General features: G+C 35.8%; 1 protein-coding gene across 2 annotated transcripts in view; it reads right to left on the bottom strand.

Moving 5' to 3' along the window:
- The window catches only part of SBF2 (SET binding factor 2), a 326,277-nt gene that overhangs the window by 160,409 nt on the left and 147,105 nt on the right, over positions 1–18,763 (bottom strand). For both annotated transcript variants that reach the window (XM_026070870.1, XM_026070861.1), the window contains one exon: positions 3,462–3,599. In XM_026070870.1, the coding sequence (XP_025926655.1) occupies positions 3,462–3,599 (138 nt within the window). The remainder of the gene's footprint in view (positions 1–3,461; positions 3,600–18,763) is intronic.

Below are 18,763 nucleotides of genomic sequence, written 5' to 3'. Positions count from 1 at the left end.
TTTGGTAGAGTGGACATGGCTTTCTTCAAATCAATGAAAAATTCCAGCAAGAGAGTGGAGAGCAAGAGACAGGTGCAGGATCAAAATAAAGCAGAAAACCTTCGAGACAACGTGTTAGAAGAGGAAGTAGGGATATTTTGACTTTTTCCCTCCTCCTTCTCATTCCTGGAGATACATGCAAGTCAGTATGCATCCAGTTTTACCACAACACCTAAACGGCACTTTAGGGCAGACAGGAAGGTGGATCAGACCAATCATATGCTGGAGACACTAAAGGCCAGAAGGAAGGACAAACCGGTGCAGYACCTCAGATTTCTCTACATTCGTGTTGGTAAGAATTTGAGGTGAGAGAGAAATCTTGCATACTGAACAGGTCTAAAACATACTGAACACATCTTTAAATGACATTGACTTTTCCTTTGCTAATCCCAAATTATTAGACGACCTCTAATACTCTAGTCACGTTCCAGATTTTAGACTACTATTAGATTATAACTCAAATGTTCAAATGCTTGGTTATAATTTGATATGAAGTACATATCCTTATACAGCTTTAATAATTGTTAATGGGACAAGTGAGACTAGCATCTTAAAACAGAATAATCCAGGAGGGATTACATGGAAAGATGCATCACCTGCATTCATGGTGAGAAGTGAGTTTTATTTCAGTATTTGATGGAATACCATATTGTTCAACTTCCTCATCAGTACAGATATGGAGTATAAATCAGACTAACTGTAAGATCAATCATATTGATACACTGTTACAACTTTAGAAGAGCTGATCAAACAACCGACCACCATCTACATAGATGAAAAATTCTGAGTCAGTTCAAAACAACAGTACTGCAACAATGCAAAGCGTGATTCATAGCTGTAGTCAACAAATAAAATAGTATTTTGTTTTCTATCCAGGCACAGTTAAAAGTTAGGCCATCAGCTGATTACTAGAGCCTAGGCTTTCATCATATCTGGGAAACTAATTATGACTGGCAAGTGACAGAGATCAAATAGAATTACAGGGCTTTCAAAGAAATATCAGGGAGAAGGAGAACACTTTTTTTTTTCCTGCAGACTACTGTATATAGTTTTTACAATTACCATATTAATCTCATATCCTAGACACCCATGGGTACTACCTAGACATACCATGCAAGTACAGCCTCCTTACTTTTCAGGTGGCATTTGTTTACAAACTATCCTGCGACAGCTGAAGCAGGAGGGAAGGCAACCGGAAAGGCAAAAGCAGAGTTCTAAGGCTGAGCTTGAGCAGTTGTGTTAAAAAGGTTCTTGTACTGTGCAGGAGGCTCAAAAAAGGTTCTTTAGCTCTCTTATGGCATTCACAAGATGAGAAACGGGTTTGTTTTCACTCTGAAATTTAATTAACCACAGAAACTTCCAAGTGGTTGCTTTCAGTTTCTGTGAAAATGATTCTGCAAGCCAAATATTAAATATACTCTAGCTGAATTCTGACCAATCTCATATACCAGGAGGGTTTACCTGGTGAATGCTACTGGGAAAGAAATAACCCATCTTTTGGGGAAACCAAATACTTGACTTTTGTCTTAGTGATTTATATTATTAGGTAAAAACCTGAACTGTATTTAAGTCTGAAAATTAACATCCAGATTTCATTTTATGTCCTGGACATTATGCTTCATGGAGTGTTTCTTTAATGAGGCATGCATCTGAATGGTTAAATCAATATTACTTACATAGTTCTGTGCTTCATAAGCTTGTTTCATTACAGATTGTACGTGTGCTGAATTCTTGTGTAATGACCATGTAACAGGGCACGTTCAATTATTCTCTTTGGGTTTTAGAAAGAAACAGGAAGTTTGGCTATAAACAATGCAGTCATAGAATAAATTTCACCACAGCAAGTTCATCTGAAAAATATGCATTCTTTACAACACAGCCAGGAATGGCATTATGTGAACCAACATCCTGCTTCTCTCTCTCTCTCTCTTTTTTTTTTTTTTTATTAATCCTTAGGCAATATAAGAAAAAACCTTTTAGTTAATACTGGATATTTTGTGATGAGCATTTCTTGAAAGATGTGGATATTGAATCAAAAGCAGCTGCTAGAAACCACAGCATAAATAACAAATTTGCTAAAATTAGTATATGTTATGAAATACATGGAGTGGAGGAAGAGTCAGCCTTTGTACATTTTTATCAGCTGTGAAAGAATAACTATAGAATGTTTCACTCTACTTTTAAAATAAAGATGACAGACATTAAACTATGAAAAAAATATTTAACAGGAAGATGTCAGGTGATCTACAGTAAAATTAAAGACCAAAATATATCTAATTTTTGTTACATTTCTGCTTTTAACTCCTTTTAATAATCTACAAAAATGTCTATTTAAGCTCCAGAGTTAATGATACAGAAACAATAACTTATTCTTTGGCCTCCAATTATGCCTAAAAAGCACAATATTATTGTTGCTACTCAGCATCTTTTAATTATTCTGCAAGACAGTACTATTTCGACTCCAGTATTTATATAAACAGGCATCAATAAAGGCATTTTCTTAAGATAATAAATACCGCTGGTGTTCTTCACTGAAGGAGCAAAAGAATGTTACTTAACTATATATATAATCTTAACTAATTTTTTTAATATACTTACTGCCAAGTTTTTACTTATTTGTGATTTTTCATGCGGGAAAGAAAATATTTCAAAACATAACAATCACATATCGCAGTTGCAGATTGAATTAGCTTTTCCCTAGGTTTTAGCTATTAAAGATTCCAAGTGTTATGTCATAGCATAGATTATATGAAGTAATTTGCATCAAATGGGAAACAAACTGTCTATTTTTAAATGACAGATTGCCCAAAAATAATGAAATACATGTTTAAAAATATTGCCAAGTAGCTGACACCCAGAATATGACCTATAAAAAAAACCTGAAAGATTATTCTATCAGGATTAAAATTGTGTCATTTACACCCATACAAATCTTGCCAATAAATGCATTTACAGAAATATGCACATACATTACAGCATGCTTGTACACATTTGTTCTGTGCTATTCTGATAGAGATGGCCAGCAGAGGGAGCAGAAGTTAATAAACCTTTTTCCTAGAGCAAAGATGACAACCATTCATGCTATATCAAACATGGAAATAAATGAAAGGAACACCATCTTGGCTGTCCTGTTTAAGAAAACATGTGGTAGAGAAAAATAAATTCAAATAAATTCTATGAAATGCTCTTTTTCATTTTCATTTTGAATCTTCTAAGAAGATATTCTAAAAAAAGGCAGATAAACAAAAACACAAGTACAACAAGTTGACCTTCAAACAAAAACATCTTCATTTGTATTTGACAGAACAACACATCCTTAATAGGAACAGTAAAATATTTTCCAAAATTTTCCTCTATTACATTAGTTTATTGTTTTTAAGATACCTTTTCTGAATTTTTGTTACTCGTTATAAAGGATTTACCTGCAGATTGATCTCTGCTTCATAGAAAGTTAAGCATGAACAGTAGTGCCTCTCTGAGTCTATATCAGTCAAAACGACCACAAAGAACGTTGGCTGTTTTCTCTCCTTTGAAAGCTGCCATCCTCCAGGCTGGCAAAACTAATAAAAAAATAAAAAATAAAAAAGAGAGAGAGAGAGAGAGAGAGAGACACACACACACATTTTGTTAAAGCAGTATTATTAATTGTTTTAGGAAGTGTGAAACAGTTTTAAGCAATATAAAAGAACATTACTTGGAAAATGGCTCTCAGAAATTTTCACTTAAACCGAAGGTTGAATGTTGCAAGATTGCAACATTTGGAGAAAATGCAGAAAACCTAGTAGGTCTTGGAGCTAATCAGACTGATATAAATCTAGCTCTACAGACATCACTGGAGAGATAAGTGATTCAAGCTAAAGATGCATCACCTTGGCATTCAGTACTCAAGATCATCCTTGCAAGTATTTAACAGTTAGGCAACAACGTGCGTAAACACACAGGTTATGCAGGTTTCATTGGGATTATAGTTTAGAATTTGAACCCCAAATTATTTTGTCTTGGAATGTCTCTAATGACATTTTTAATTTCTCTGTGTATGTCCGTAGCCCTAAAACTAGGGGTAAAATTCAAAGCTCCATTAGAAACACAGAGGTGCAACTAAAAATGGCTTTGCAAGCAGAAAACTAGTGATATACACTATGACTTATACACATTTTTGCACACTGATTTTTCTAGAATAATTGGCAAGACTATTCAAGATGATCATAAAATACAGACAAGGAAAGCTGCTTTTAGATTTGACTTGATTTTAACTTACACTGTCACAACTACAGCCTAACCTTTTCTTGCAAATACCAGCTGTACGCAAGCCCCTTTCTCCTCCTCCCTCCAACACATCTTCCTGTTTTTCAAACAAAATTATAGAAGTTCAGCGTATGGGATTCATCTTTCTGCTCCCCACACTTTCTATGAAAATCAAAGGATTAAGGGGATTTGCCTATCTGTAGTCATTATAAAGAGATCTAAAAATCTAAGGACGCCTACACTGGATAAGAGGTCCAGTACCCTGTTTCCAATGGTGACTGATAGCAGATGCTTAAGAAAGTACGAGACTGGGTAAGCCCACAGTTACTTCTATTCCTCTGCTATGAAAGTTTCCACCAGTCTTCAGCTGAGGAGCCTCCTGAGCCAGAGGTGACACTTGTCCGTAGCAGTCACGGTTAGCTATTAAAGACAGTCATTGCCTTTCTCCATTAGTTTATCTAATCAAACTCAGACTTTCCATTTACAGCTACAGGCAAGATTATTCAGTACTTCCTCCTACAGAAACCTACTTATGGAGCAACAGTTTCCATCCATTTATTGATTACCTCTGTAACCTAAATTGTGACGATTTGAAATTTCATAAAGAGTCATATTACAACAGGGATGTAAGTTTTGCCATCCCTGTGAAAAGTGTGTTCAAATTTCATGACTTCAAAAGTTTTAGGGAAAAAGAAAATCACTTGCCCCTTTAAGACACTAAGGGGCTACAGCTCTCCAAATGCTCGTATGCCCTGAGCATACTACGTTACCAAGCTCCTGCAGCAACGAGCAGACTAAATACAGGCAGCACCTATAACTGTCATATAAGCCTAACTTCTGCCTGTATTTGTTCCTTCAGGCTGACAAGAGCTGTGGCAGCACAAGTCACAGAACTGACGACAGGGATTCTGACTACAGAACGGGGATGCGCAAGCGGTATGAACAAAGAAGTACAGTTCAGAAGCAAAGAGATGGTGTTTTCTTCTTTTAAGGGCTGGTATACAACACTGGCTCATTCCCTGCAACAGAAGGGTGTGCTGAAATTCAGAAATCAGTTTGCTGAAGATACTTAAGAGGACAATTATGGAATTTTGTATTTAATATTCCCTTTACTTAAAATTTGAAGTCACGTACAAACAAAATTCACAAGTACTTTACTATTAGCAAAATCAAACACTCAGAATTTCTAAAGGGCAAAGACAATATCCCCTCCACATATTATCAATAGAAAGATAAAATTTCCAGAGTTGTTAAACAATTAGGATATAAATCTTTCTAGAGAGAAAACCTGTGCAAATGAGTATGACTCCTGTATTTCTGTATTTCAAAATAAACAATAAACTGTATAACATGAAAGATCAAGTATAATATGACTTAAAGTATAAGAAAAAATTAATTTCAAATGTTAAATTATTTCATTGCTTATTCCAAAAAAAATTCTAATTTTCTCCAAACTTATCTCATGCTTTCTTTTTAATCTAAGCCTCAAAAAGTTTGTCTTCAAAAAACAATATACTTTGCTCTTCTAAAGTTTTTTTGGGGGGCAAAGGGGATGGGAAACAAGGGCAGAACAGGAATCAGAGAGAGAGGTCATAATCTTCTACTTCCAGCGATTTCTTTTTTCCTCCTGACATGCACTCATAGCTGAATGAGAATGAATAAATTGTAGACAATTGTATTTACTACAGGTTCATCTTTAGACCCCTACAATAAAACTTGAGTAGAGTGAGGTGAAAAGCAGTTTAAACTCTGCCTCTGATATACAGTTTGTTTTATGATCCTGGGAAAATCTTCTAAACGGAATTTTTCTCATGTTATGTTCTTCACATTCTAGATACTCAGCTTAGCACATCTGGAGGCTGGATTCTTAGAAGTGCTAAGATCTGCCTTCTGCAACTGAGAGTAACTGCTCTGAACATTAAAAAGTACTCAGAAAAAAAATATTAGTCATTCCAAGTTAAGCATCCAGTATTAGTCAATGATTTTGATAATACTGGCATAATCTCCCTTTGTTTTTTATCCCCAATCAGTTAAAAGTAAGAAAATACCACTATTAATCTTTCAGGACTGTTACAAAGATAAAATAATTTGGTAGATATATACAGACATTATAATGAAAGCATCATTAAAAAACCCCTTGAGAACAATATCATTAGAGTTCTGTATGTATTGCAGAGTTTAGGTTGCATATGGTTAAATGAAGCCTGGAATCCATACCTCAAATAAAATTTAAAAAAAAGAAAAAAGAAAAAAAAAGCTATTTGTTCAGTGAGCACAGGCCAAAACACACAGAATGCCAAAAGATTCTGTTAAGAAAGAAGGGAAAAAAATACCTTTACCCTTACGTGGTAAAGAATTAAAAACTGAATCATACATACAAAGTAGGTCAAATTAAGGTTGCTGGTGCAGCCTCAGCTCTGGCATTCTTCAGCTCCGAATGCTTGAGTTTACAATCTTCACATTCTTTCAAATCTGCCAAGTCTACCAGCTCTGACAGGAGATCCCTGCGCCGCTGCCGGCTGCCCTGAGCCTTGCGGCCCGTTCCCTGCCTCACACCTTCGAGTGGCAATCGCTCAGACTTTGGATGTTGGGAACTCCTGGACAAGTGACCATCCTCCATACACTGACCACCACCATACTGAAGGCACCTAAGAGCTGATGTACCGGAATAATCCCCAGGTAACGTATTCTGCACACATGATGAGTATGTGCGCTTGATGTGAGGTATATGCATTGCTGGGTTTCATGCAGTGCACACAAAATCTACTGCTTCTGAACTAGCAAGTATTGGTAGGTTTACTTTTTATATGCTTCTTGTATGTATTTTAAAATAAGACATATTTAAATGATAATTATTTTCATTTTAATAAAGTATTATTAGGTCTACTGTAAAAAAAATTACAAAAATATCTGCACTGCAAAAAAGATAACCTGGGAAATGCACAGGGAAAACCAACAGCTAAATTCAGAATGTAATCAGAAGTGTCTGTGAATCTGGGCAAGGAGTTCTCAGTAACAATCTCTCAATCTTTATGCATGTCTAAACTCTACTCATGTCAATCAGAACTCTTCTTGGTTTTAAAATGATGTGTTTAATGTATGATTTCTAGATTTAACTATTTTACTTGCAAACATTTTGTAAGTGATTGTTTAGGAAACAGCTGAAGTACAGTACTGCTGCTGGCCAACAGAGAGATTCTCCGTTTTCAAACACACTGGAAGGCATCGAAAATATAGAGGTTGAGGATACCTCCAAGAATTTAAACACTGAATTATTTTTGGTTTCCTTAAAATAAATTAATAAATATTAGTGCAATATTTGAAACAAAAACAACACTGAGAACTTTTCAAATTAGTATGAATACAAGCTACTATCCAGTATGATTACCATCAGTCTAGTTACTAATAACAAGAAAAGGTTTCTTTACCAAACCAGATGCTATACCGAAACAGACAAAATCACCACTATGAACGTAACGCAAAGGTCATGTGCCTCTTCAGTAAACAAGAAATAAACAGAAGGTTAAAAATGAACACACGCCCATATTGTTTCACTTATTTGCCAGAGTTCTTGGAACCAGAATATAGCTTCTATCAAAGACGCTAAAAACAAGAAACAATCAGATTGTCTAACTCACTATTTATAGAAATAAGCCTCTAAGGTGGCGAGTGCTTCAAACCCACGCCACATTACAGATGATTATTTTCTAAAGTCTGGTGCAAACATCCAGCTGTTGAGCTAAAAGGCTACATAAGAGAGATCAACAGAGATGCAAGGCTTTGAAATGACATTTCAAGCACTGTTCGAGACTGTAGGTGTTCACTGAAGCAAATAACCTTCTATTAATTATTCTCACAAATGCTTTCCAAGAAAATATTCAGAATAAGAGATTAGACAGGTTTAAAATGACACATAACACATTTCTTGAAAGTGTAGATGGATTTGCTACCTTTAAAAATGTTGTGTGTGGTCATCGCAAGGCTTTCCTTTAAACTCTAGAATGTTTAAGGAAAATGACATTTGTTTATTCTAATTTTAAAAGCCAAAAGTCTTTGCCTGATTCATAAATTTGCTCTTCTTTCCTACCCACAGCCACAGCTGTGCTCCTAGTCCTTGCCTTTTCTGTCTCTATTGAAGAGAATCTTGTGCATACATCAGCACGTACCCTTGACATACTGTGTACAGCTTTCGTGTCCACGCTTTGAAAAATTGAAGATGATGTTTAAAAAAAAAAAAGCAACTTTGATTCAAGTATTGGAGGAATCAGGATGTAGGAAGAAGGCCTGCTTATTATTATTATATTGAACAGTATTTATATAGCATAGAAGTTTCATGTTTTATTACAGAAAATTTTTAATAACTTGCATCCTGATCATGGCAGAACTATATTATTAACCCTCCATATCCGTTGATCAGAAATTACTAATTTACTGAACTGTATGTTATAACCTCTGAACTGTATGTTTGTAATATACCTCTGGGCTTGCAACACGAGCATAACCAAGACCATTACAGGAATTGGAGGCAATATCCTAGTGGGGTCTGTGTCGCTACGGCCTGAAAGACTGCTCTGTCTGCACTTTGCATTTTTTTCTGTACCAGTGATCCAGTCAGTCCTCCATCAGAGGTCCACTGGGTTAGGCACTACTTTAGAGGGAAAAAACGCTTCTTCAGAAAATCTGCAATGTGATACATTCTTTGTGGTCATCTAAGCATTTTTTGAAGAGCTTATGCAGAACAGGAAACTACCTGTGATACACCATTACAGAAAAAGTAAGCATCTTTAAAATATGTTCTCACACTATGTATTTTCTCAAAATATATTTCTGCACTGTTTCTTGTCAGATAAAATCAAATGCTATCTAAATGTAAAACATTTCAGAGTTCTACTGAAAATAATTTAATTAAAAGATCCTAAAATGATTTTAGAATTTAAAATCTCTGATACAGATATCCATCTTCCTTTTTTATTTTAACTCTTTCACCAAACATTTGATTATCCCTGGGACCACTCTAGGCATAATGTTTCATTTTATTAGGTCTGCTTCTGTAGAGGGCTGGGGGATTTTTTGTTTGTTTTTTTACTGTTCAACTAAAAGAGTGCTTTGTTTTTAACATGTATCATCATCTCTTCTATAAACCTCCTTGAAAATAACAGATCATGTTCTGGACACCACGTGAAGGAATTTTGTTCCATCTGGACTTGCATGACCTAGCACCAGCTGCTGAATATTTCACCATTTCACCATTCACTTATGTATGGAATTTTGGCTCAGGGACTTTTCTCTTTCAGATGCATACCTCCACTTAAAACAAAACAAAACAATTACAATGCTCACTGCTATAATAAAATAGCAATGTTATGAAGCTGTAAATCTGAGGAAATGGTTGAAGCTTGAGGGATATCTCTGAATGTAAACAGAATACAAATATATATTGAATTTTATAATGTCTTCCTGCCTTTCAACATCTTGTATTTAATAAACCGCACAGTTATCCTTAGCCCAGTCTAACATGATCCTAATGCACTTAAAGTGCTTTGAATTATTTCTGGGTAAAAGCTAATTTCAAGATATCACAAGTCACAGTTGTGGAAGGTTCTGATGACCAACTCTAAACAATTATCATTCAAAATAAAAACAGCTTTTAATCATAAAAGAAATGCAAAGGCTTTTCTCCGCTCTGGAATGCAGAAATGCAGAGTTCCCCAAGATGAGCCTTTCCATAGTCACCTCGTGGCATCAGTGACCTGCAGCATCTCCCCCAAAGGTGTGTGCACACCAACTATTCACCTCTTGCGCCTCATCACGTTCTGATGGGGCTTCTGAAGTCAGAAAACAGGGTATGAAACCCACGTTAATTTACTTCCTTAATTCTAGACTTTATAGGAGATCAGAAAGGAGTGTGAATATGCATTTGAGATCAAGGAACTTTTCTTGCTCCCCTCACTAAAGAGAGAAAACTCACTCACTTGCAGCACATGCTGATATTTTGGGATGTTACCTGTCCCCTGGCTCTCAGACCTGAAACTGGTTGAAATCCTTCAGGGAATGTAAAGTAGAAGTGCTAGCAGGTTTGTTTGTGAATACAGGTGACATGCAGCTCTTAGAGAAGAGTTACAGCTGAATAAACTTTCCTGCCCTTACCTGGGGACAAACTTTCCCCATGTACTGTGGATGTCTCCATGCACTAGTCTCCTCCTCAGTCAAACAAAAACTTGTCAAAAAACACTAAAAAAAGAAAAGCCTTCCCTCCAGAGAAAAGATCCTCAACCACATCATTTGGCCTCCTACGGCTAAAGATTGCTGAAAGATTTCTCAGTGTCACTGATCCTGCACATGGGACAGACAAGGCGCGCTCTAATTAGACCTGCTGATTAAAGTGAGCATCAATAATCAGACACTCAAGCTTGTCACATAAACCCTGAAGCAAAAGCCCCATGAAAGAAGGAAAGTTAAAATATTTTTTGTGAACAGCTGAATTAAAATTCAACCTCCAAAATCACACAGATAAAGCAGTCTTGCTGTTTTCATGAAGAAAAGGGTTAAGGCCTCCCCACGCTAGAGTATGTATATGCATCTATGCACGCACATGAAAAATATCAGTTTCAAGTTCATTGTTTTGCATCGTAACATTTTGCAATTTTAAACACCTTCCACAGTGAACTGTTATGCTGCTGTATTTCTGAAAAAATAAAATGCATTTCTATGAAGATTATATTCCTAGTTTGTCTTCTATAATAATATTTTATTATGAATGGAATTAGAAAGCAAATTACACACAACAGGAAACCCATTCCTTTTTTCTGCTTTTAGAACACTTAATATCTCCATCCCAGTGGCTTATTCAAAAAATCTTTCAAAAAATCTGACCATTTCTGAACAAAACCAACCTTGACTATAGATGCAGCAACTGGAGAATAATTTTATTGTACACCAATATATTTCTTTCAAAAATCTCACATTATTAATTACAACATTCTGAAGGAGGTTTTCTTCTCAAAATTAACTTTTCGCATCTCTCTATTCTAATCACGTTTACAGCAAGAAAGTGAAATAAATGTGTTTGTGCAAATGGTGAGGCGTTTAGGATTTTTTTTTTTTAAACAATGCTTCCTCCTCTACTTTCCAGTCAAGTGCCTATAAAGATAACTGTATGGCAATTAAAAAAAAAAATCTGAGACCTGGAATTTAAAAATAGAAATAAATAAATAAATAAATAGAATTTACTCTGTGTTACCTCAGGCGAAGGTAATGAGAAAACCATGGACAGTAATCAGAAATTCACAGACTCACACCAATACGTCAAATCAAATACAAATATGTTAGGTGTCCGTAGCAGACATTTTCAAGCAAGAGAGGTTTTTTTTAAACATACGTTTTTAACTTTGTTAAAAAGTTAGTTTGTCCTAAATTTAAACTCTTAGGGCTTACTACTAAAATTTATTAACACAAAGCCCAATTTCAAAATTTCTCTTACCAAGAAAAGCTTGTTAGTCAGTAATTAGTGCTGCCAATGGCATTGTCAGTCAGAAGAATAATGGGCAAACTGAATAATAAATATTCAACATGAAAATACAGAAGGCCATTTCAATGCAGCAATAAAATCAAGTGAGGCATGACTTTGGTAAATTATCTAAATCTAAACAAGAATAGTGAGTTAGCCAGTGAATTGTACTTTATTCAGGGGCAAAAAAGAAACTAGGGGTGCAAAATATTTGATATGTAGAATATTTTTCAAGCAACAGTGAAAGTAGTAAAATGAAAAGGATATCATTACCAAAGGAATTCATTCTTTATATGAAATGCTTGTGTTTTAATTTTCAGCGTGAAACAGATTAAGAAGCATCTTTGTCCCTCTTCCCCTATTCAGCCACGAGGTGCAGGAACGGTCTCCAAAAGGCATTGCCCCACCTTCTAACACAACGCTTGTTTTTGTCCATTATTACTGACTACTGTCAATACACTTCATAAGATTGATAATCATCTGAGGAGGCTAAGTCTAAGAAAACAGCTTCAGTTTAGAAACATAAATGAGTATTTTGTACATATTTAATGTATCCGTCAAGCAAGAAACATGAATCTTGTGCAACGCACTTGGTTTTTTTCTCTCTCTTTTCCCTCCCCCGCTGCTCTCCTTTTCTTTTGACAATACTAGCATTATGTTACAACAGCAGCCATAAACTTAAATAAGTCACTAATGAGTCTGGTGTTTCCTCCCAACTTATTTCATAGAAATGATATAAACTATCTTTCAAAATATGCATACCATGTCTAACTATCCATTTGGTTGAATTAAAAAATACAGTGTGATAATTAATGTACATCACTCAACAATTACAATTAGCACACAGTAAACCTTTATAGTCATAAAAGTTGATTTGACATTGTAATACCTTATTACTCCTCTGCAGCAACTGATCAATGTTACATATAATAGTGTTATAATACACAAAGTCCCTCATTATCTTATTTTTATAGCTTAGACCTGCACAACCAGGTATTAAACCACACTGTCAATATCATATCCGGCTTCACTATGATGAATATCTGTGATGATTCGCTATGATGAATTTGCAGATACATTCTGTTGTTCCCTAAGTATTTTTAAAAAATAGCCAGCAGACTTATGGCAAGACTTCTGCATTCAAGATCTTGTAGTTCCTTAGAATGTTCCTACCAGAAAAGGGTTCAATGAGTGAACACTTACAGAGAGAAGGAGGCAGGATGTGCATCGGTTAGTGCACGTGTGAAAGCATGTGCTGAAAGTATGTATACTTACATAGGCAGGTATACTAAAAGGGATTTGGATATGAACTGACAGAGGCCTACCAACAAAAAGGGTTGTGATTGTTGAAGCAAAATAAACTTAGAGATTTAAAAGAGATGCCAACAGCTCCAAGATGACAAAATGAAGAACACAAACTCCTGAAACATGCATGTGAATTAAGAAGTCAGAATTTGGTCTTAAAACACAGAGGAACAGTACAAGTTAGACTAGAACATATGCGCCTAAAACAAATCATGAAATGCATAATATAATGCATAAAAACCCTGAACAAAATACACTCAGTGCAAACAAAACAATTATCAATTTCCTTTTGAAATATTTATCTTCTTAATGCAACTTTACAAAACTAGTTTCCTTTCAGGTCCAAAAAATGTCCTGGAGGAGCAGCAGAATGAATGACAGGAAACCAGATCAATATAGGCAGCAGACTGCAAGTTAGAGTCTTTAATAACAGGAAGGGATACATGCTTCCAGATCAGGTTTTCAGAGAGACTGTTCCAAAGCTCCCACCAAACACCCCCAAGTTTTGGGGTAGACCATACTCAACCTACCCAGGATTCGGCTCACTTTTGAATCTTTTCTTGCTTCAACCCTCCTCTCCATGGACTGAGAATTAACCACATTTATTGAGACAGTATCTAAGCCTTCAGGTCTAGCTTTTCTTTAGAAATAATGCCCGCAAAGTTGCGGTGCCATCTATCTCAGTGAATTATCATTACCTCTTCTATTTGTTTTAGACACCAGACATAAGTTAAAAGACACTAATCTGTGTTACCTTCCCTATTCTTCTATTTTCAAATCCTAATACTGTTAACCTAGGTGTGCCTCCAAGATCTGGAATTGGACAACACTGACCCCAAGGAGAGCACATCCTTCCCAACACCAACACCGGAAAGAACGGGAGCACCACAGAACTCACTGAAAGCAGCTAATAAGCTGAAATGAAGGGAAGGAGGGGGAGGGACAACCAGCACAGCAAAAGTGCTTTTGTAAAGCCCAGGGAAGCTTTAAAGGGCAGGCAGTCAACTGGCATGGCATAAGCACTTCCAGCACGGCCTAAGCACATCCAGTCATTTACATGGGAGAAGGCCTGAAAAGAGAGAGCATCCAGGACCATATCCTACCAGACATGCACTCCCATCTACCGCTCTCACCAGCCACTGCACTGCTCTTGCCAACGGATGGGAGAAGCAAGTGGCAGGGATAACTAGAACAGTTCACTGCACCAGAAACTTTATTCAGCTAAAGAACATAACAACTGCTAGTGCCTGAACACTTAACATTAGCACCAGTTACCCCTAAACTAAAAATAACTGAAGGAAATTACAGAAAAAGAGGTATATTCTTCCCCATTTTTTCAGTCTGTATATTTGGGGAATTTAACAACATATCTTATATGCTTGATGTTACTGTTTCCCATTTAGGGTCACAATCAATTTCCCTTTTTGCTTCTGTGAGGTTCCACAAAGAAACAGAGGAGAAAATACATAAACAGAGGAAAATGCGGCTAAAAATCTCACAAAGAAACAACTTTGAATGGAACTGAAAGCCTGGACTAGGACCTGAAATGAATTAAAAAAAAGAATGACCAGATTGCAATATGAATGTATCCTGTTATAACAACCGAATTCTCTATACTGGATACTCCTGAATTTTATTTTTCCACACAGCATTAATTAAGAAAAATATCAAATGTATTTCCTGTTAGTGGTCTCACCAAGAATAAAGTAAAATAAATTACCACACACAGTAGCATGAAAAGACAGCTGAAAGTAGCATGAAAAGACAGCTGAAAAGTTTGGTGCTTTCCATTGAGTTCCAGTTTCCTGTGCAGAAAAATGGAATCAACAGTATGAGACATACTTGCCCTCTGTTCCCACAAAACCCAGTTCTCTACTATAACCAATGAGCACTGGCACTGTACTACATTACGGGCATGTCTTTTATGAGTGTGGTAAAAGAAATACCCGTATGAGAGTTAGTCCAGCAAAAGCTCTAGTATAAACAAAAAGCCTTTGTGCCAGTGTAGATTCTTTCCTATGCATTACTGGCTTGCCAGCAAAACAGCTATTTTGATGAAACAGACCGCATTTCCACTAAGAAGGTTTGCACAATTTAGCAGCTCCTAAACTAGAAAGGTAGTAAGAGTTTCCAAAATCTCTGTCAAAATAATACTTCAGTGACGTTTGGCATTGAGAAAGTTTGTGCTTGTAAGTTCCTATCTAATCCTGGTACTCTCTTTTTCTCCCTTTTGGCACTTCTCCAATGCACTCCATCTCTGGAAGACATCTTAAATCTGAGTTCTGCATAAACTCCAGGAGACTGCAGTTTGTATGTTCTCTATTCTGCCACCATACTAATGATTAAAACAGAGTAAAATAAAACATTAAAATTCTATTTAAAACTGTACTTCTGTAAAATGGGAGTATTCTTAACGCCATAAGATGTTGCTGGAATTAAAAAAAAAAAATCTAAAAGGAGAATGTGAGATGATCTGATAAAATTAAACATTTTCACACAGATTGGCTCAAGTAGCTTGCATGCAGGCGAAAAGAGTTAATGAGCTCCTTCTCCACTGAAGTTAATATTCTGTAAGTCTTTGAAAAGGGGAAATTTCAGGAGATTGGAGACTGCAGCCATTATTCTTTTTTATCCTTTAGCCGATAGGCCATTAAAAACTTTTATTTTTGACAGGATTACAGCCCGGCTAATAAACACAACCACAACCATACTTGGACTTCATTAGGATATTTGATTTGATGCCATGTGACAATCAAAATTTAAAAAGTACACTGGATAAAATTAGCACAGCACACCTTCTATGAACTAAAAGGCCAGCTTTCTGACAAATTGTAAAGACAACTGTTAGCAGAGACTTTCATAAATGAAGCCATTTCTACTGAGATTTTTCAGAGATCAGTTCTTGGTCAAACACTACGTGGTACTTCTATAAGCACTCAACAATCATATAGAGTGTTTACTGGTAAAGACCACCAGTGACTCAAAAATTAATAGCATCAGATTGTGAGCATAAATTATTATTAAACTTATGGGAAACACATGATAAAAATAATCACAGTTTAAAACCAGGCATTTTAATAAAATTAAATGGAAGGTAATGCTTTCCTGCTTTTTTAAATTTAAGCTATTACTTACATGATGGACAGTTGTAGAAAGCCCCACCTCAACGAAGCATTACGGGTTACTCCCCTCCTCCCAGCTACCCATCCGCATCCCTTCCCATGCGCCAGTACCAGGAAGCCACCAGACTACTAAGAAATTCACTTTTTGAACACAGTGTAGAGAATGCAGAACAAGAGAGTTTTCCAAATAAGACCAAAAGATAAAACTGGGACTGGAAAACAAGCTTTGTAATGAGAGGTTTAAAATCCTCAGCTTTTTTAGCTTATTCCAGAGAGAGTTGAGAAGTACTTTCTAGAGTAGYTATACGCAGATTAAGATCTGGTCATGTGGCCAGATCAAGGCTCGAGAAGGAATTTTCTCCCAAATCAAATTAGTAAGAATTGAGGGATTTGTTTTTGTGTGATTGTTTTCCTTTGTAGCATAAGGCATTTTAGCAAGGCAGGCAACACCCTTAAGCCTGGTAGATGCTCTGGTCTCATCCTTATCTCAAAAACACTACCAGTTTGTACACAACTGGAACTATATGGTGTAACTAGAAGAGCTGGACACTGTGTTAGGCATCAGTGGTGCATAGACTCTGGTCACACTATATAAATTGATGTATGACCTGTACTCTTCTCTGTGAGGCCAGGAAGGTGGGGGGGGGAGGGGAAGGGATTAAAAACAAAAAAACTGGCATACTTTAAAAAGAAAGTAAAATTTATTTTTTAATGACTGAAAATGTTATATCACTTCATACTGTAAAATTGTGGTTCTTGGAAAGTAGTAAGTAGGAATGACTATGAAGGCATAAATATTTTTCAAGTGGGTTAGTGGAATTAAGTAATTCTATCATATTTAGATAATTCAGTACAAAATAACTGGCCATATTTGGTACTTGGAAAATATTGCCAGCATTTTAAAGAACTAAAACACTGCATTAATAAGAAAACTGAAGAATTTAAGATGTTTGCTCTTCAGAGAAAATACACATTTCCCTCCATGTCCCAAGACAGGTAACACAYACAGAAAAAATATTCCCCAGACATACATTTGCACATTTCTATAGCATGCAAGAATCTTCTGCAGTGACAGCATGCCCAGAGAAGGCCATCTCTTACTTCTTTACTGATGGGGTAATACCAGTCTCTTCTATCCAAAGACACCTAGGCTGCCCTTATCATTCTTTCAAATTGAACATCATAATTTTAGATCACATTATAAAATATGTGGATTAGAAATAGAAACCACATCTTTTTCATGTATAGTGGACAAGAGATGGAAAATGTATTTTTTTATATATATTATCATCAAAGAACTATTAAACAATAGAAGCAGCTATTGAGTAATAGGAATGGATAAATGGAAAATTAAATTTTAAGGATCACATTCTTATTTAAACATTAAATAACTACTATGTTTCTTTTTCAAAATTAATCAAATGTTAGTGGTACTGCTATATATAAAAATAGAAACACTGGTCAACCATAGGGGGTTCCCTCCTATTGTCCCATAAGTATACAGAGGAAGTAGAAATATTTCAAGGCATCTGTAATGTCTTACATACTTTGAATAAAATAAAGAGCCAAAACACTTAACAGTACTGAATTTTATTCCAAATTATACCCAAGAGGAAGCCATCTGCAGGAAAAATAGAGAGTTTAAAAAAACAAAACAAAAAAAACACACTTTTGACTCGGACATCACTTGTGCAATCCAGCTCTACAAAAGGACAGCACGTTCCTTTGAAAGAATGACTACTTATTCTTTCATGATACAAGCAATATAAAAATCACCTGAAAAGTTCTGGGTTTGTTCAATTAGTAAGAATAAATTATATAATGCTTCAGTTAAAAATGAAGCAGTTTTTTTTTTTTTTTAATAAAAAAACACTTATCTAGAGTAAAATATTTTTATATTAGCAAAAGTCATCTCTAGAAGACTGTGAAACTGTTCGAAGTTACTCACAGCCAAGGAAACCACTGTTGCCATGGTCAAGTTTGAAAGCAGACTGTAACACAAAGTCTGAACTGCAGTAGGTATGGTCCCCTACCAGTGAAAGTTTGAAACCCCTGCGCCAGACAACAGAAAATGGCAGGTAACGTTTCCATAGGGAGATAATAACAAACAGCTTAGCTATACGCTCACAATAAATCTAAGATAAAATATGTCAGGAGGAAGGTTATAAAACGCTACTGGAAGACACACAATCTATGCAGGCAAGATGACGACTATGTCATAAAAGCAGAAGATGTCAAGCGCTACTTTGCCACAACTCAGACATGATGGTCTTGTCTGAGCAGCAAGGACTGCAAAGCTGCCTACAAATATATTAATATATTCATCATTTTGTCTCAGGAGAAATGATACAAGATGAGCAGAAATGCCCTGCTGCATGCAGTATTTCCTGATGCATCAATGTTTCCTAGATTCTTAAGACTTCAAAATATGAAACAGATCATACTAAAGAAAAATAATATGAAAAATATTTGCTGTAAACTCCAAACAAATTAAGTGAAAATTTGAAAATAACTATGCAGTACTGGACAAACATTAGAAGAATAA

This window comes from Apteryx rowi, unplaced genomic scaffold (assembly GCF_003343035.1).
Source record: "Apteryx rowi isolate R43461 unplaced genomic scaffold, aptRow1 scaffold_107, whole genome shotgun sequence".
In the NCBI taxonomy this organism is placed as follows: domain Eukaryota; kingdom Metazoa; phylum Chordata; class Aves; order Apterygiformes; family Apterygidae; genus Apteryx; species Apteryx rowi.
Note: the sequence above shows the minus strand (reverse complement) of the source record. Positions and strands in the feature narration are given on the sequence as shown.